This window comes from Hypanus sabinus, unplaced genomic scaffold, assembly GCF_030144855.1.
Source record: "Hypanus sabinus isolate sHypSab1 unplaced genomic scaffold, sHypSab1.hap1 H_7, whole genome shotgun sequence".
NCBI lineage: Eukaryota > Metazoa > Chordata > Chondrichthyes > Myliobatiformes > Dasyatidae > Hypanus > Hypanus sabinus.
The window spans coordinates 770,048-783,074 of NW_026779048.1; the positions used below are offsets into that span (position 1 = coordinate 770,048).

Here is a 13,027-nt window from a genome sequence, read left to right on the forward strand (position 1 = left end):
CAATCAAGGTCACATGAAACCATGGGAGCAGGTGGTGGATGGTCATATGAGCAGTTGGTGCTTATCACCAGTCCTGGTCATGTGAGCACTGGCACCAGGCAGACAATCTCTGAAGAGTATTGATAATGACTGGGGTCACCCATCTTGTAAAGACACCGCCCAGAAGAAGGCAATGGCAAACCACTTCTGTAGAAAGAAATGCCAAGAACAATCATGGTCATGGGACCATGATCACCAACATCAAATGACATGGCACACAATGATGGCAAGTTCTGAAACGTTGACCTTTTGTGAACTCAGCAAGGTCACAGCAGCCAGTTGTATCTTCAGCCATGAATCATGCGATAATGTCAATGTAAAAACTCCCCCTGGTCCCGAGTGACGAGGATCTTGCTCACTCCCTGCTTCCGGCCTCTCTCCCACATACTGAATTTCCAACACATCTCCTTTAAACTCCATCCCCACCCCACCTGAATGCACGTCCTCTCGGATTGAACTGTTGTATTTTGACTCACGTTTAGCTCGACGGTTCCACGGCTTTCTGATCACAAAGTGAACTTCACTGGTGAACCCTATTCCCAGTTAAACACATCACATGATAGAACATTCCAGACGATGACTGACCAATAACTGTTGTCTTTATTGATCAGGATTTGTTCAAGGAGTAATTACACAGTTCAAACGTTAACTATTTAGTTACACATCTCTTTAGTTTACTCTCACAACTCCCAAAACCCCCCCGCCCCTGTTCAGGTGTTCCCCACCCCAGATGAACCTGGCCAGGGTTCACCGTGAGTTCCTCTCAGAGTCCCTGACTCAGCGTCTTCTTCACTGGTTGCTCTCCGGAGTCAGTGCTGTCGGTGATCTTGTCCGGCACCTTTTTATACGTTTCTTCCCAAAGCTCTCAGATATTCAGATTTATTTCTCAGATCTACATTGAAACCTACGGTGAAATGTGTGTTTGCATTCACACTGAAGGATGTGCTGGAGGCAGTTCACAAACGTCACCAGACCTTCCGGTGCCAAGATAGCAAACCCAACGTTCAGCAGGAAAATACAACTGGCAGCAACAACAATAACAGCAAAACAAGCCCCTTTTCCACATCCGACCCCTCCCCTTCACACACAAAGGCAGCTTTTCTTTGGTCCCAGACTCTGACTTACAGATATTGGTCCTCCAGCCTCAGTCCCTGGCACGGACTTACAGACATTGTCCCTCAATCTCCAGACAGGGCAACCCTGGGGATTCTACCTTCAGGCCTTGATCTCCAGTCTCACCAACTTTGCTGTTTGATCTTTAGATGTCACTCTACAGTCTTGTCCACATCTGAACTTCAACCTTGGGCCATGCGCTCTGGTCTTTCCATCCTCTGGGTATTGACCCCACTTATCACAGGCTTTTGACCTTTGGGTCTCCTCCTGCCATGATGGACTACAACCCAAGACTCACTGAGAGGGATTGCTAACCTCCATCATTACTGCCTGCCAAACTGACCTTTGATTGTGGAGTGTTCTGACCTGGATTCTGAATACCAGCTCCTGCTCCATGTCCCTAAACCCTAACCCCCAATTCCCCGTCTGTCCCCCCAATGAACAAACGCTAAAAAAAAAAACCCAAGAAGCAAAACAGAATCATCTGAGTCTGAGCCACGACCTCGACAGAGATCACAGCTTGGCGCCATTTGACTGGTGAGAGATCCCATCCCTCTCCTCAGGAGAATGTTTCTTGAACTCTTCCCAGCATCAATATCTCTAACTCTCTCTCACACATGTCTCCTACCCCCTCCAAGCTCTACCCTTCACCCTCTCCCCTTCCTCTCCACACTCCACTGTCCCTACTCCCCCTTCCAACTTCCCATTGCATCTCCCTGTTCCCCTTCCTCTCCCCAGGTAGACTCATTCACAAGGCCTGGAGTTATGGGATCTGAAACATGGCTGCCTGATTTCAGAATTGTCTTGCACACAGAAGGCAGAGGGTGGGAGGTGAGGGAGGGTATTCTGCCTGGAGATCCCTGACCCGTGGTGTTGTGGGAGCCCTGCACTTTGTCATTTTTATAAAGAACGTGGATGAGGAAGTGGATGGACTTTTGCAGATGACATGAAGATTGGTGGAGGTCTGGATAGTGCAGGAGGATGCTGTAGGTTACAACAGGACATTGACAGGGTGCAGAACTGGGCTGAGAAGAGGCAGATGGACTTCAATCCAGAAAAGTGTCAGGTGGTTCATTCTGAAAGTTCGAACTTCAAGGCAGAATACAGAGTTAATGGCAGGATTCAGAGCAGTGTCAAGGAACAGGGGAACCTTGGGGTCCATATCCAAAGCTGTTGTTAGTTAATTGGGCCCTTAAGTAGGTGTATAGTGTGTCGGCTTTTATTAGTCAAGATATTGAGTCGAATAGCCACAAGATCATGTTGCAGATCAGTAAACCCTGGTTTGACCACACTCGGAATATTATGTTCAGTTTCGGTACCTCATTATAGGAAAGATGTGGAAGATTTAGAGAGGGAACTGAGGAGACTAACCAGGATGTTGCCTAGGTTAGAGAGCATGTTTTATGAGGACAAGTTTGAGTGAGGAAGGGCTTTTCTCTATGGAGACAATGAGGATGAGAGGTGATTCGATAAAGGTGTACGAGATAAGTACCAGAAACTTTTTCTCAGGGCATAAGTGGGTAATACGAGGGGGCGTAACTCTAAAGTGTTGGGAGGAAATAGAGGAGAGGTAAGTTATTTTTATGGAGAGAGGGGTGGTTGTGTGGAACACACTCCTGGGGTGGTGGTAGAGGCAGATACATTGGGGGCATTTAATAGACTCTTAGATAGGCACATGGGTGATAGGGCAATGGAGGGATATGTGGGAGGGAGGGGTTTGATTGACCTTAGAGTTGTTTAAATAGTTGGCACAATCTCATGGGGGAAAGGCCTGTACTGTGATACACTGTTCCATGTTCCAATGTTGAAGTTCCAGATAGATGGGATGTTCCAGGATTTCCCAGATTCTGGAACAGGCCCAGCTGATTGGAAAACTACAAATGTAAGGATCCTATTTCAGAAAGGACGGAGGTAGAAAGCAGGAAACTCGGTGTCTTGATGTCTGTCACTGGGAAAATTGCTGAACACACACTGAAGGAACGATGACAAGGTGTTTAGAAAATCTCACACGGTCAGACAGAGTCAGTGACAATGAAAGAACTGCAGAGGCTGGAAATCTGGAAATGCTCAGCAGGTCAGGCAGCATCTGAGGGAGGAGAAACAGTGTGTGAGCAGAGTGCTTTATTCAATGTGCTGAAGGGAATGAGCTGCCTGCTGAAGCTGCTCAGTGATGTCTGCTGGGAACACACGGGTCTGCAGGGACTGGAATCTGGGATGGAAAACGAGCTGCTGGAACTCAGTGGGTCAGGTCAGCAGACCACAGACTCTCTGAACTCCTCCAGAGTGGAGGGAGAGAGGAAACAGTGAGCTACCAAACTGTTAGCCTGTCACTGGCATTCGGAGAAATGGTGGAATCTACAATGAAGGATGTGATATCAAGGTCATTGGAAAATATTATGAGTGAGTCGAGTCAGCCTGGATTAATGAAATGGAAGTCACATTTGACTGGTCTTTCCGAGGTCTTTGGGGAAGTATCGAGTGAAGTCGTTCAGGGGGATCCAGTAGATGTGATGTATTTGGATTTTCAGAAGGTTATTGTTGAGGTCTCTCACTGGAGGTTGGTGAACAAGTTTGGATCACATGGAGTTGGGGAGAGAAGACGAGAGCACTTGGAACTGGGAGAGATTTCCAGCATGGACTGAACATTGGTTAATGTAGAGAAAGGAAATGGTAGGAAGGAATGTGTCCTTCTCACATGACTGGTCTGTGATCCGTCAGGTATTTTAGACAGGGATTAGTGCTTGGGTCCCAGTTGTTCACTGATAGTTATTTGTTTGAGGAGACCAAAAGTAACATTTCCAAGTTTACTGAAATGGGAATGTGAGTGGAGATGAGGGGCAAAGATTCTCCACCCTGGAGCTGTAGAGAGAGGCTCAGTGATTGGCTGGGCTCAAAACAAGATCAACAGATTTCTGGGAATGAGAGGGATCTGGGATATCGGGATAAGGGTGGGAAATAGAGAGCCATCATTGAAAGTGGCATCACAGGTAGATAGAGTCATAAAGAGAGTGTTTGGTGCATTGTCCTTCATAAACCAGGACACTGAGTACAGGAATTAGGATTTGGAAGTTGGACAACACTTTGGAGAGGCCTGATTTGGAGTATTGTGTGCAGTTCTGGTCATCTCCCCACAGGAAAGATATTAATAAGCTTGAAAGAGAGCAGAGACAATTTATAAGGATGTTGCCAGGACTTGAGGACCTGAGTTATGGGGAAGGGTGAGTAAGTGAGGACTTTATTAACCATGAGGGCAGGACCATGAATGTAGGAATGAAACATTCCTTTTGCTCTGCTAATTCTTTTGATGATTTGTGATTGGATTTTAATTTGAACACACTGATTTACTCTGCCAAATTCTTCCGAGGAAGACAGTTTCCCTTTGTCTGTCTCTCACTGAGTAACGCCATTTAAAGAGACATTACCAAGACTGAATGTTTGTATTATACGACTTGTTCATTTCTTCCCTCACCACCTCCCAGTCAATGTTCCAGCTTCCATCGATCTCTGCAGGCTTTGCCCTGTATTCATCAGCAAACTGCTGATTGAAAGTGTAGAAAACCTTCTTCCAATAGGATGCTGCCTGTGCGGAAATTTCCCGTTGGATAGTCCAGGATTTGTAGTAATCATTGACTGTTTGATAATCCTTGTAGGGAAGGAATTTCCCATTTGTGTATTTATTTCGGAATTTTGTATCACCAGCGACTGAAGCTGTGCAGATATCCATTACAAGATGTTCACTGTCTGCCCATCGACAGTTGTTGAGCCCTTCAGGTCTGTGCTGTTTACAGGAGTGTTGTGAGTGAACCGGGGTCTCTGAGTCACAGAAAACCCCACAGAAAGGACATTTCATTGTACAATTGAATAACCCTTTGAACAACTCCTCCCTGGGTTTAATGGATAATTCTTCAATCTTTGCTTTGACATCCCAGCCTTTTACCTCACGGAGGAGATCCTGCTCCACCTCTTCAATACATGGCAGAATGGCTTCTGAACATTTCTTGCCATCACTGCCACTCTGAAGCAGAACGAGTTTCATCTCATCTTTGGGCATCGAGATTCTTGTGTTTAACTTTTCAGCAAACATGTTTAGGAAGCTCTCAGCATTTCCAGCAAAGTTCTGCTTCACTGCATCCTGAACAATGTCCTTAGCTTGCCCAGTGATCTCTGTGAGGATTTCTTTAGCCAGACAGGTAAATGTGCTCTCCCCATCGCGTTCTGTCTTGCAGTGTTTAATAACTTGCTGATGGAGCCAGTCTTTGGCGAAATTCACAAAGTCTCTGATGTACCGTAGATATTTATCAAATCGATGTGTTTGTTTCAGGTGGACCAGGAGGGCCACAGTGAAGTTGTTGCGGAGACTGTACTGTCGCTCAGGGTTGTGTTTTTTCATATCATCCACGATGTTCACGCTGAGAGTCTTGAGGGTGGCGTCTCGGAGAGCTGGCAAGAAACAATATTGTGTAAATCGTTTTGCTTGTCTCTGGTTCTCATCCTGCTCTGTGTAAATATCCATGAAGCGATCAAAGTATTGATTTTTCATGTTTTCCAGTCTTCTCCGTGGGTCGTGGTTGTGGATAAACCTCCTGTGCATCTCCTGGAATCTTGGTACAGCGTAACCACACAGGTGAAGTTTAAACTCGGCCTTGAAAACCTCAGACATTGAAAAGTTTTGATGTGAAATATTGTCAACTTTTTCCTCTATCATGTTCAAAAGTTCAATGCAATATTTATTGTCATAATCCATGTCCTTTTTTGTGATGTCAGTGATCCAATGTCTGCATTCATCCTCGATGGGCTTTGTAATCATTGCTGCTTGATCGAGGTCTGATTTCAATCTGAATGGAATGAGTTTACTTGTACCCCATCTCCAATGTGACACGTTGATGTGTTTCTCTTCAATCTGAAGGTATTGGGTCCCCAGTTCACAGAGATTTTTACCTTTTAGCCTTTCATTAATCACTCTCCCTTGAGCTCTTATTGCCTCTCTGAGAAGATTTTCAATCTCCAGTTCAATGTTTCTTTCTCTGCAGGGCTGATACTCCAGTTGAGACAGTGTACCTTTCCACATCGTTTCAAATTCATTTTTCAGTTCCTGGTGTCCCAACACCCGATTTGCTACTTTACAATTCTGTAAAAGTTCCTTGACCTGTTCTCCAATCTTCCTGTGAAAATTATTACAAATATCATCCACACCCTGCAGTCCCACCCGTCTGTTCACGGTATCTCTACATCTCTGCATTGAATCGTGCTGAAGTCGGCTGCATAAACTGGAGATGCTGAGTTTAAATTCCTCTCTGTATTTCTCCATCAGATACACGTTATCAGCCCCACTTTCATACAGAGCTTGCAGTTTATCCAGAGTGACACCCTCCCTTTTGCTCATCTCTGTCCTCATCTCCCTCTCCAGATTACAGAGCAGTTCAGTGAGATCTCCTTTGGCATTGCTGATTCTGTTTTCAGCCTCATTTCCCCAGGAGTGAGTGAATTTGCAGAGTTCCCACTCCCAGTCCTTGTACTTCATGGAGAGGTGGTTGTAAGCCTCTGCGACCAGACTGTTCTGGAAGCTGAAAATGAAATTTTCATGTTTCACCTGCTCCCAAAGCCCAGCCATCCATTTGATAAAGTCCGGGATAGTGAAAGCTCTTTGGCTTTTGCTCCGTTGGATTAGACACTGAATTAGGTTCTTCTTCAGTTGGGAGACGTGTTCACTGTAGCCGGTGTTGACTGCAGCCATTGGGGGTGTACCATGCCACAGACCAGGGATGTACCAGTTGTCCTTGTCAGCATCATAGTCCATCACATCCCGGAACGTTACTCGGTCTACCTTCTCCAGCTTTGCTGCAGCCTCTGTCATCTTATCCAGCTGCTCCAGGAGTTTCTGACGGCCTCTCAGATTCTGCTCGTGCGCACTCACATCGCCGACGTTCTGGTGCACAAATATGCACTTTGGCCCTTTTCCTGTCTCCCTCATGCGGATTAAGGAATGAACAACAATCTGTAAAATATCTTTCATCTCTGACAGATTTTCCATCCCGATGTTTACCAACGTTAAGTTGCTTAATCCAACCACGAACGTTGCCAGCTCATTGTCGTGCTCGTAGCTGTCTGTCAGTGTTGCGAGTTCTGGGGCTCTCAGCCCCTCTGTGTCAATGACCAGGATGAACTCACAGCCCAGCTCCTCGGCCAGGCTCCCTGTGACTTTGATCAACTGCATGTAGGCCCCTCGAGTACATCGGCCGCTGCTCACAGCAAACCGCAAACAGAACATTGTGTTGAGGAGTGTGGACTTGCCCGAGCTCTGAACTCCGATCACTGTCAGCACAAACACTCGGCAAGCTCTTCCCACTTTGTTGGCCAGCTCTGTGAGTACGGCAGTGATCCATGGAATGGGAACGTTGGAAACGTCTCCATCGATGAGTTCCAGTGGGAACCCTTCCAGCAACAGTTCAGCAGCAACCCCTGGGAACTGCGGCACCTTTGGGTGGATCTGTGTCCTTCGGGTGACGTGTCGAGTCACTGAAAGTTCATAAACCTGGCCAAATTCCCTCATGAAGTGCTCAAGTCCCAGGGAACTATCAGACATCTTCTGATCCAACTCCTTCAGTTCCTTCACCTTCTGCTTTGAGTCTTTGCACAGTTCTTTATAAATTCTACGCAATCCTGCCATAACTTCCTGTGATTTACTGTCCAGTTCCAGCTTCAGCCACTGTAGGGAAATGGCTCTGTCAACCCCATCGTGACGGGTGAGGTATTCGATGAACAGCCGCATCTCTTCCGACAGACTCTGTCTGAGCTGAGCTTCCCGGATTCTGTTCTTCTCCTGGTCCAGTTGGTGGTTATACACGACTGTGGTTCTGTCCCCACGGAGTTTCATCCGCGATTTCTCTTTTTCAACTTTAGACAACCCTTGCCAGGGCTCTCCATGAAAGGGCAACACTCTCCTTTTATACCCAGTAATGTCTCCTGAGTCAAGTCTGTCCAGTATTTTGGTCAGTTCCTTGGCTCGTTGTATTTCAGGTTGATGTTCATCGACCTCAATCCCACTTTCCATTGCAATGTCAGCCATTTTCTCCAGGCTCAGCAAGGTCTGGTCCCTGTCCCTCACTAGAATTACTTGTTTGATCTGAGAACAAACTATCTCTGCAAGATTAGCTTCATTTTCATTTGTCCGAAGAAGGCATTGTTGAGGTTCTAACTTTAGATCTTTGAACATTTTCTTCACCTGCTTGGGGGTTATGTGTTGCTGATTGATGTGGGTGTTGACTATGAGAAAGAGTTTTGCTGGTGACTGTGGGAGAGAGGCGAGGAATTCTCGTTCCTTCTCACCGATAACATCAATGAAAATGAAGAGAGCAGTGGATACTTTTGCCAGAAACCGAGCGTTTCCCTGGAAAGTTTCAGCATCGCCTCGGAGGTTAATGAATACAGCAGCCTCTGGGAAAATATCCGTGTTACTCTTCCCAGAAGGGAGATACCAGCTGATCTCCGCCATTCCATCGGATATCCTGCGGGGCACATTCCCACATTCCATCTCGGAGTGCAGGAAGATGTTCTGCTGCAGCTGTGCCTGACTCAGGGTGAGATTGAGGATTCGGGATTTGGACACTGTGCACCTTCCCAGTCTGAGGAAGGACACCGTTGGCATGGCTGCTGTCACGATGGGCACCTCCACAACGGGGCTGCTGTCTGTAGGAGAATGTGGGCACCATGTTTTAACAATGGGTCTCATGGCCCAGAGGAGAAGGGTGGCACCAGGCCCTTCTGTGGGTCCCCTCACCTTGTCCATGGGGTGACTGTGTATGTCTGGCATCAGAAAGGGTAATGCAAACTGGCAAAGAGACATCTTCAGCATCAGTTCCTGCTGGAGAGAGTGGTCAGCACAGAGGAAAATGGCAGCAATGATATCCAGAGGATTCATCTCACCATCCCCTGGTGCTGTAACTTCAAAGAAATCACTGAAGTCTTCATCATCATCATCATCTTCACCCTCCGAGGAGAGATCAGGTGGCCATTTGGGATTTCTTGTCAGTGAATTGGCTGAGAGGATCCTTTGGAGAAATCGCCAGGGAAGATCTTCTGCTCGAGTTGGGTTGCTGTCCTCCAGTTTATCCTGGGACACCTCCTGGACAGTCTGAAGAGACAGTTTGTGAGGATAATGATCCTGTAATCCTAAATCTTTTACAATTTGTGGGGAGCTGAGATTTTCATACATTATTTCCAGCTGGTAGAATGCTTGTCTTCTTCTCCGATATGCTGTGTGTTCTCCTGGAATCTCTGTTCTCTTTGCTGCAGGGGAGTTTGGGTAAAGGGTGTGTTTTGGGGATAGGCATGCAGTTCTCTTTCTTCAATTCCCAGAAAGTTAAAACTCCTCTCCAACCATTTATCGTTTTGACTCTATTCCAGTCCAGGATATTTGTTGTGCCTGATGTCCTACTGGAACACACAGTTCCTGTCCCAGGATCACAGGGCTGAATGGTTCTGTGCGTCTGGCTGGTGATCCTCTGTCAGGTCTCGTTGTCCTGCCACGGTGTGTACTGAGTACAGTCAGTAGTTGATCACCATGGCAACCTGGAATTGATCACAGAATTATATCTTCACTTGGAGATTCCACACCAGGAAGACTGGGTACAAACTTGTTGTCCTTGGTAAATGAACGTTGCACTTGTAATGAAGATTCTGAAGAATTTTTTACTATGTTGAAATCAGAGAATCATTGAAATACTCAGCAGGTCAGGCAGCATCTGTGGAGAGAGAAACAGGGTCAGTGTTTCAGGTCCATGTGTTGGTGAGTCTGTCACATCAGGAGAAGTTGAGTTGACCGTCCCTCTGTTCACTGGGGATTAGAAGAATGAGTTGTGATCTCACTGAACTGAGGACAGAGTTTAACATTGCTGGATACAGGGGGGATGTTCCCGCTGGCTAATGAGTCTAGGATCTGGACTCAGGCTGACTGTAAGGGGTGGGCTGTTCATGACCGTGATGAGGGAAAAGTCCAAGTCTCCACACAAATAGAACATAGAACCAGAACATTACAGCAAAGTGCAGGCCCTTCAGAACCCAATGTTGTACCAACCTGTTAACTTAGTCTAAGTGTTAAGACATGCACCCGTCCGTGTTGGTTTCTGAGGTTTAGATGCTCTAACTCCCTGGAGTATGCATGGCTGGCGAGGCCCCTTTAAATTTTCTGGACAGCCCTGCTAATTGGCAATCATGTTTTGGGCAGGAAGGATTGAGCATTTAAAGAGGACCTGAACTGTGTTTGGTGCTGCAAAGATGGAACCACTTACGGTGGCCGTGTTGTGAGCTCCGTTCCAAATCTACAGTACCCTACTAACCACTGTAATTTTCTTAGCATTTTCTGTTCCAGTAGCTGATATTCACAGCAGATACGACAGACGTCAGAACATCTGAACATCAGAAAGATGGCATTTACCCACTATGTGCTGCCTTTCCTACACTGGGAACTCCTGTTTGCGCGATCCATGGGAGACTCATCTCTTACGCTGCCACTACCTCGGAAGAAGTACTGGAGGCGAGGGAGAAGGGCCAGCATCCTGGTGAGGCTGAGACGGCATGCAAATCTGCTGACGCTCCCTAGCATACTTCTGGCTAACGTTCAGTCCCTGGATAACAAGCTTTGTGAACTGAGAGCTAGAAACTCCTATCAGCGGGAAACAAAGGAATGCAATGTTTTGTGCTTCGTGGAGGCCTGGCTGACGGAGGAGATACCAGATCATGCCATTGATCCCTCTGGGATCCCCCTGTTCCAGGCAGACAGGTCGAAGAACCCTCACTGTGAAGAGTAAAGGAGGAGGGGTATGCTTCATGATCAACAATGCTTGGTGTGACACCAAGAACGTGCATGCACTCAAATCCTTTTGCTCCCCAGATCTGGAATATCTAGTGCTGCTGTGCAGACCCTACTGGCCGCCTAGGGAGTTCACGGCTGTTATCATCACAGCGGTACAGGCTGATACTGACCTGGCTCTCAAGGAACAGTACAAGACCATCAACACGCTGGAGACTGCACATCCAGAGGCTGTCTTCATCGTCACCGGTGACTTTAATTGAGCGTCGCTGACAAAAATCTCTCTGAAGTTTTGTCAGCACATCCAGGTGAGCACTAGTGGAGATAACACACTTGACCACTGCTACACTCCCTTCCACAACCCTGTGTTGAACATGTATTACTTTAGAAATTAGTTAGGGTTACCCATAGCCCTCTATTTTTCTTATCTCCATGTACCTGTCCAGGAGTTTCTTATAAGACCCTGCAGAATCCACCTTCAGCACTGTTGCTGGCAGCCCATTCCACACACTCACCACTCTCTGCATAAAAAACTTACCCCTCATATCTCCTCTGTACCTACTTCCAAGCACCTTAAAACTGTGCCCTTTCATGTTAGCCATTTCAGCCCTGGGGAAAAGCCTCTGACTATCCACACGGTCAATACCTCTCATTATCTTATACACCTCAATCATGTCACCCCTCATTCTCCGTCGCTCCAAGGAGAAAAGGCCGAGTTTACTCAACCTATTCTCATAAGGCATCCTCCCCAATCCAGGCAACGTTCTTGTAAATCTCCCCTGCACTGTTTCTATGGTTTCCACATCCTCCCTGTAGTGAGGTGACCAGAACTGAGCACAGTACTCCAAGTGGGGTCTGACCAGGGTCCTATATAGCTGCAACATTACCTCTCGGCTCCTAAACTCAGTTCCATGGTTGATGAAGGCCAATGCACTGTATGCCTTCTTAACCACAGAGTCAACCTGTGCAGCAGCTTTGAGAGTCCTATGAACTCTGACCCCAAAATCCCTCTGATCCTCTACATTGCCAAGAGTCTTACCATTAATACTATATTCTGTCATCATATTTGACCTACCAAAATGAACCACTTCACACTTATCGGGTTGAACCCCTATTGACATCAATGGATCTGGGGTTGAGATGGTAACCAGCTTCAAGTTCCTTGGCATCCACATCACCGAGGACCCCAATGGTCTGTACACACCAGCTGTGTGGTGAAAAAAGCACAACAGCGCTTCTTTCACTTCAGACAGTTGAGGAAGTTTGGTATGGGCCCCCCATATCCTAAGAACTTTCTACAGGAGCATAACTGAGAGCATCCTGACTGGCTGCATCACTGCCTGGTATGGGAACTGCACCTCCCTTAATCACAGGACTCTGCAGAGAGTGGTGTGAACAGCCCAGCACATCTGTAGTTGTGATCTTCCCATGAGTCAGGACATTTACAAAGACAGGTATGAGAAAAGAACCTGAAAGATTATTGGGGACCCAAGTCAACCCAACCACAACCTATTCTACCATCGGGGAAGTTACTCAGGACATTTTTTTCTCCTGATTCTCTTGTCTTATATTTTTGCCACAGAGCTGTTATCTGAATGTTTGATCTTGTTTATACCTACTACCCTTTATGTTTTTTTTTAAATGTCAATGTTTAGCATGTTGAATTTTATAAGCTGGGATGTTAAAGGATTGAACCATCCTGTTAAAAGAAGGAAGGTGTTCTCACATCTTAAGCAGCTCAAAGATGGCATTGCTTTTTTTGCAAGAAACTCATATTCATAGCTTTGATAATTCTCATCTAATGACAAGGTGGGTGGGACAGCACTTCCATTCGGGGGGGGGGGGGGTTCTCTATCCTTATTAATCAAAATGTTCCCATTGAGTTTCACAGCAAAATATCTGATACAAATTGTCATTTTATTATTGTCTCAGGGAAATTGTATAATACTAGGATAGTATTGGCTAACCTGTATGCTCCCAATTTGGATGATGTGAACTTTTTTGAACGTTTTTTCTCTTTATTGCCTGATTTGAGTTTGTATTCTCTTATATTGGATGGTGATTTTA

The 13,027-nt window shown here is 46.3% G+C and overlaps 1 protein-coding gene across 1 annotated transcript; it reads right to left on the reverse strand.

Annotated features, from left to right (window-relative positions):
• Nucleotides 1-528: 528 nt before the first annotated feature.
• LOC132386080 (up-regulator of cell proliferation-like) lies at nt 529-11,765 on the reverse strand. Its single transcript, XM_059958375.1, has 2 exons — nt 11,134-11,765; nt 529-9,893 (listed from the first exon to the last, which is right to left on the reverse strand). The coding sequence occupies exon 2, from the start codon at nt 9,362-9,364 to the stop codon at nt 4,571-4,573; it is 4,794 nt and encodes a 1,597-aa protein (XP_059814358.1). The 5' UTR covers nt 9,365-9,893; nt 11,134-11,765; the 3' UTR covers nt 529-4,570.
• Nucleotides 11,766-13,027: the final 1,262 nt, after the last annotated feature.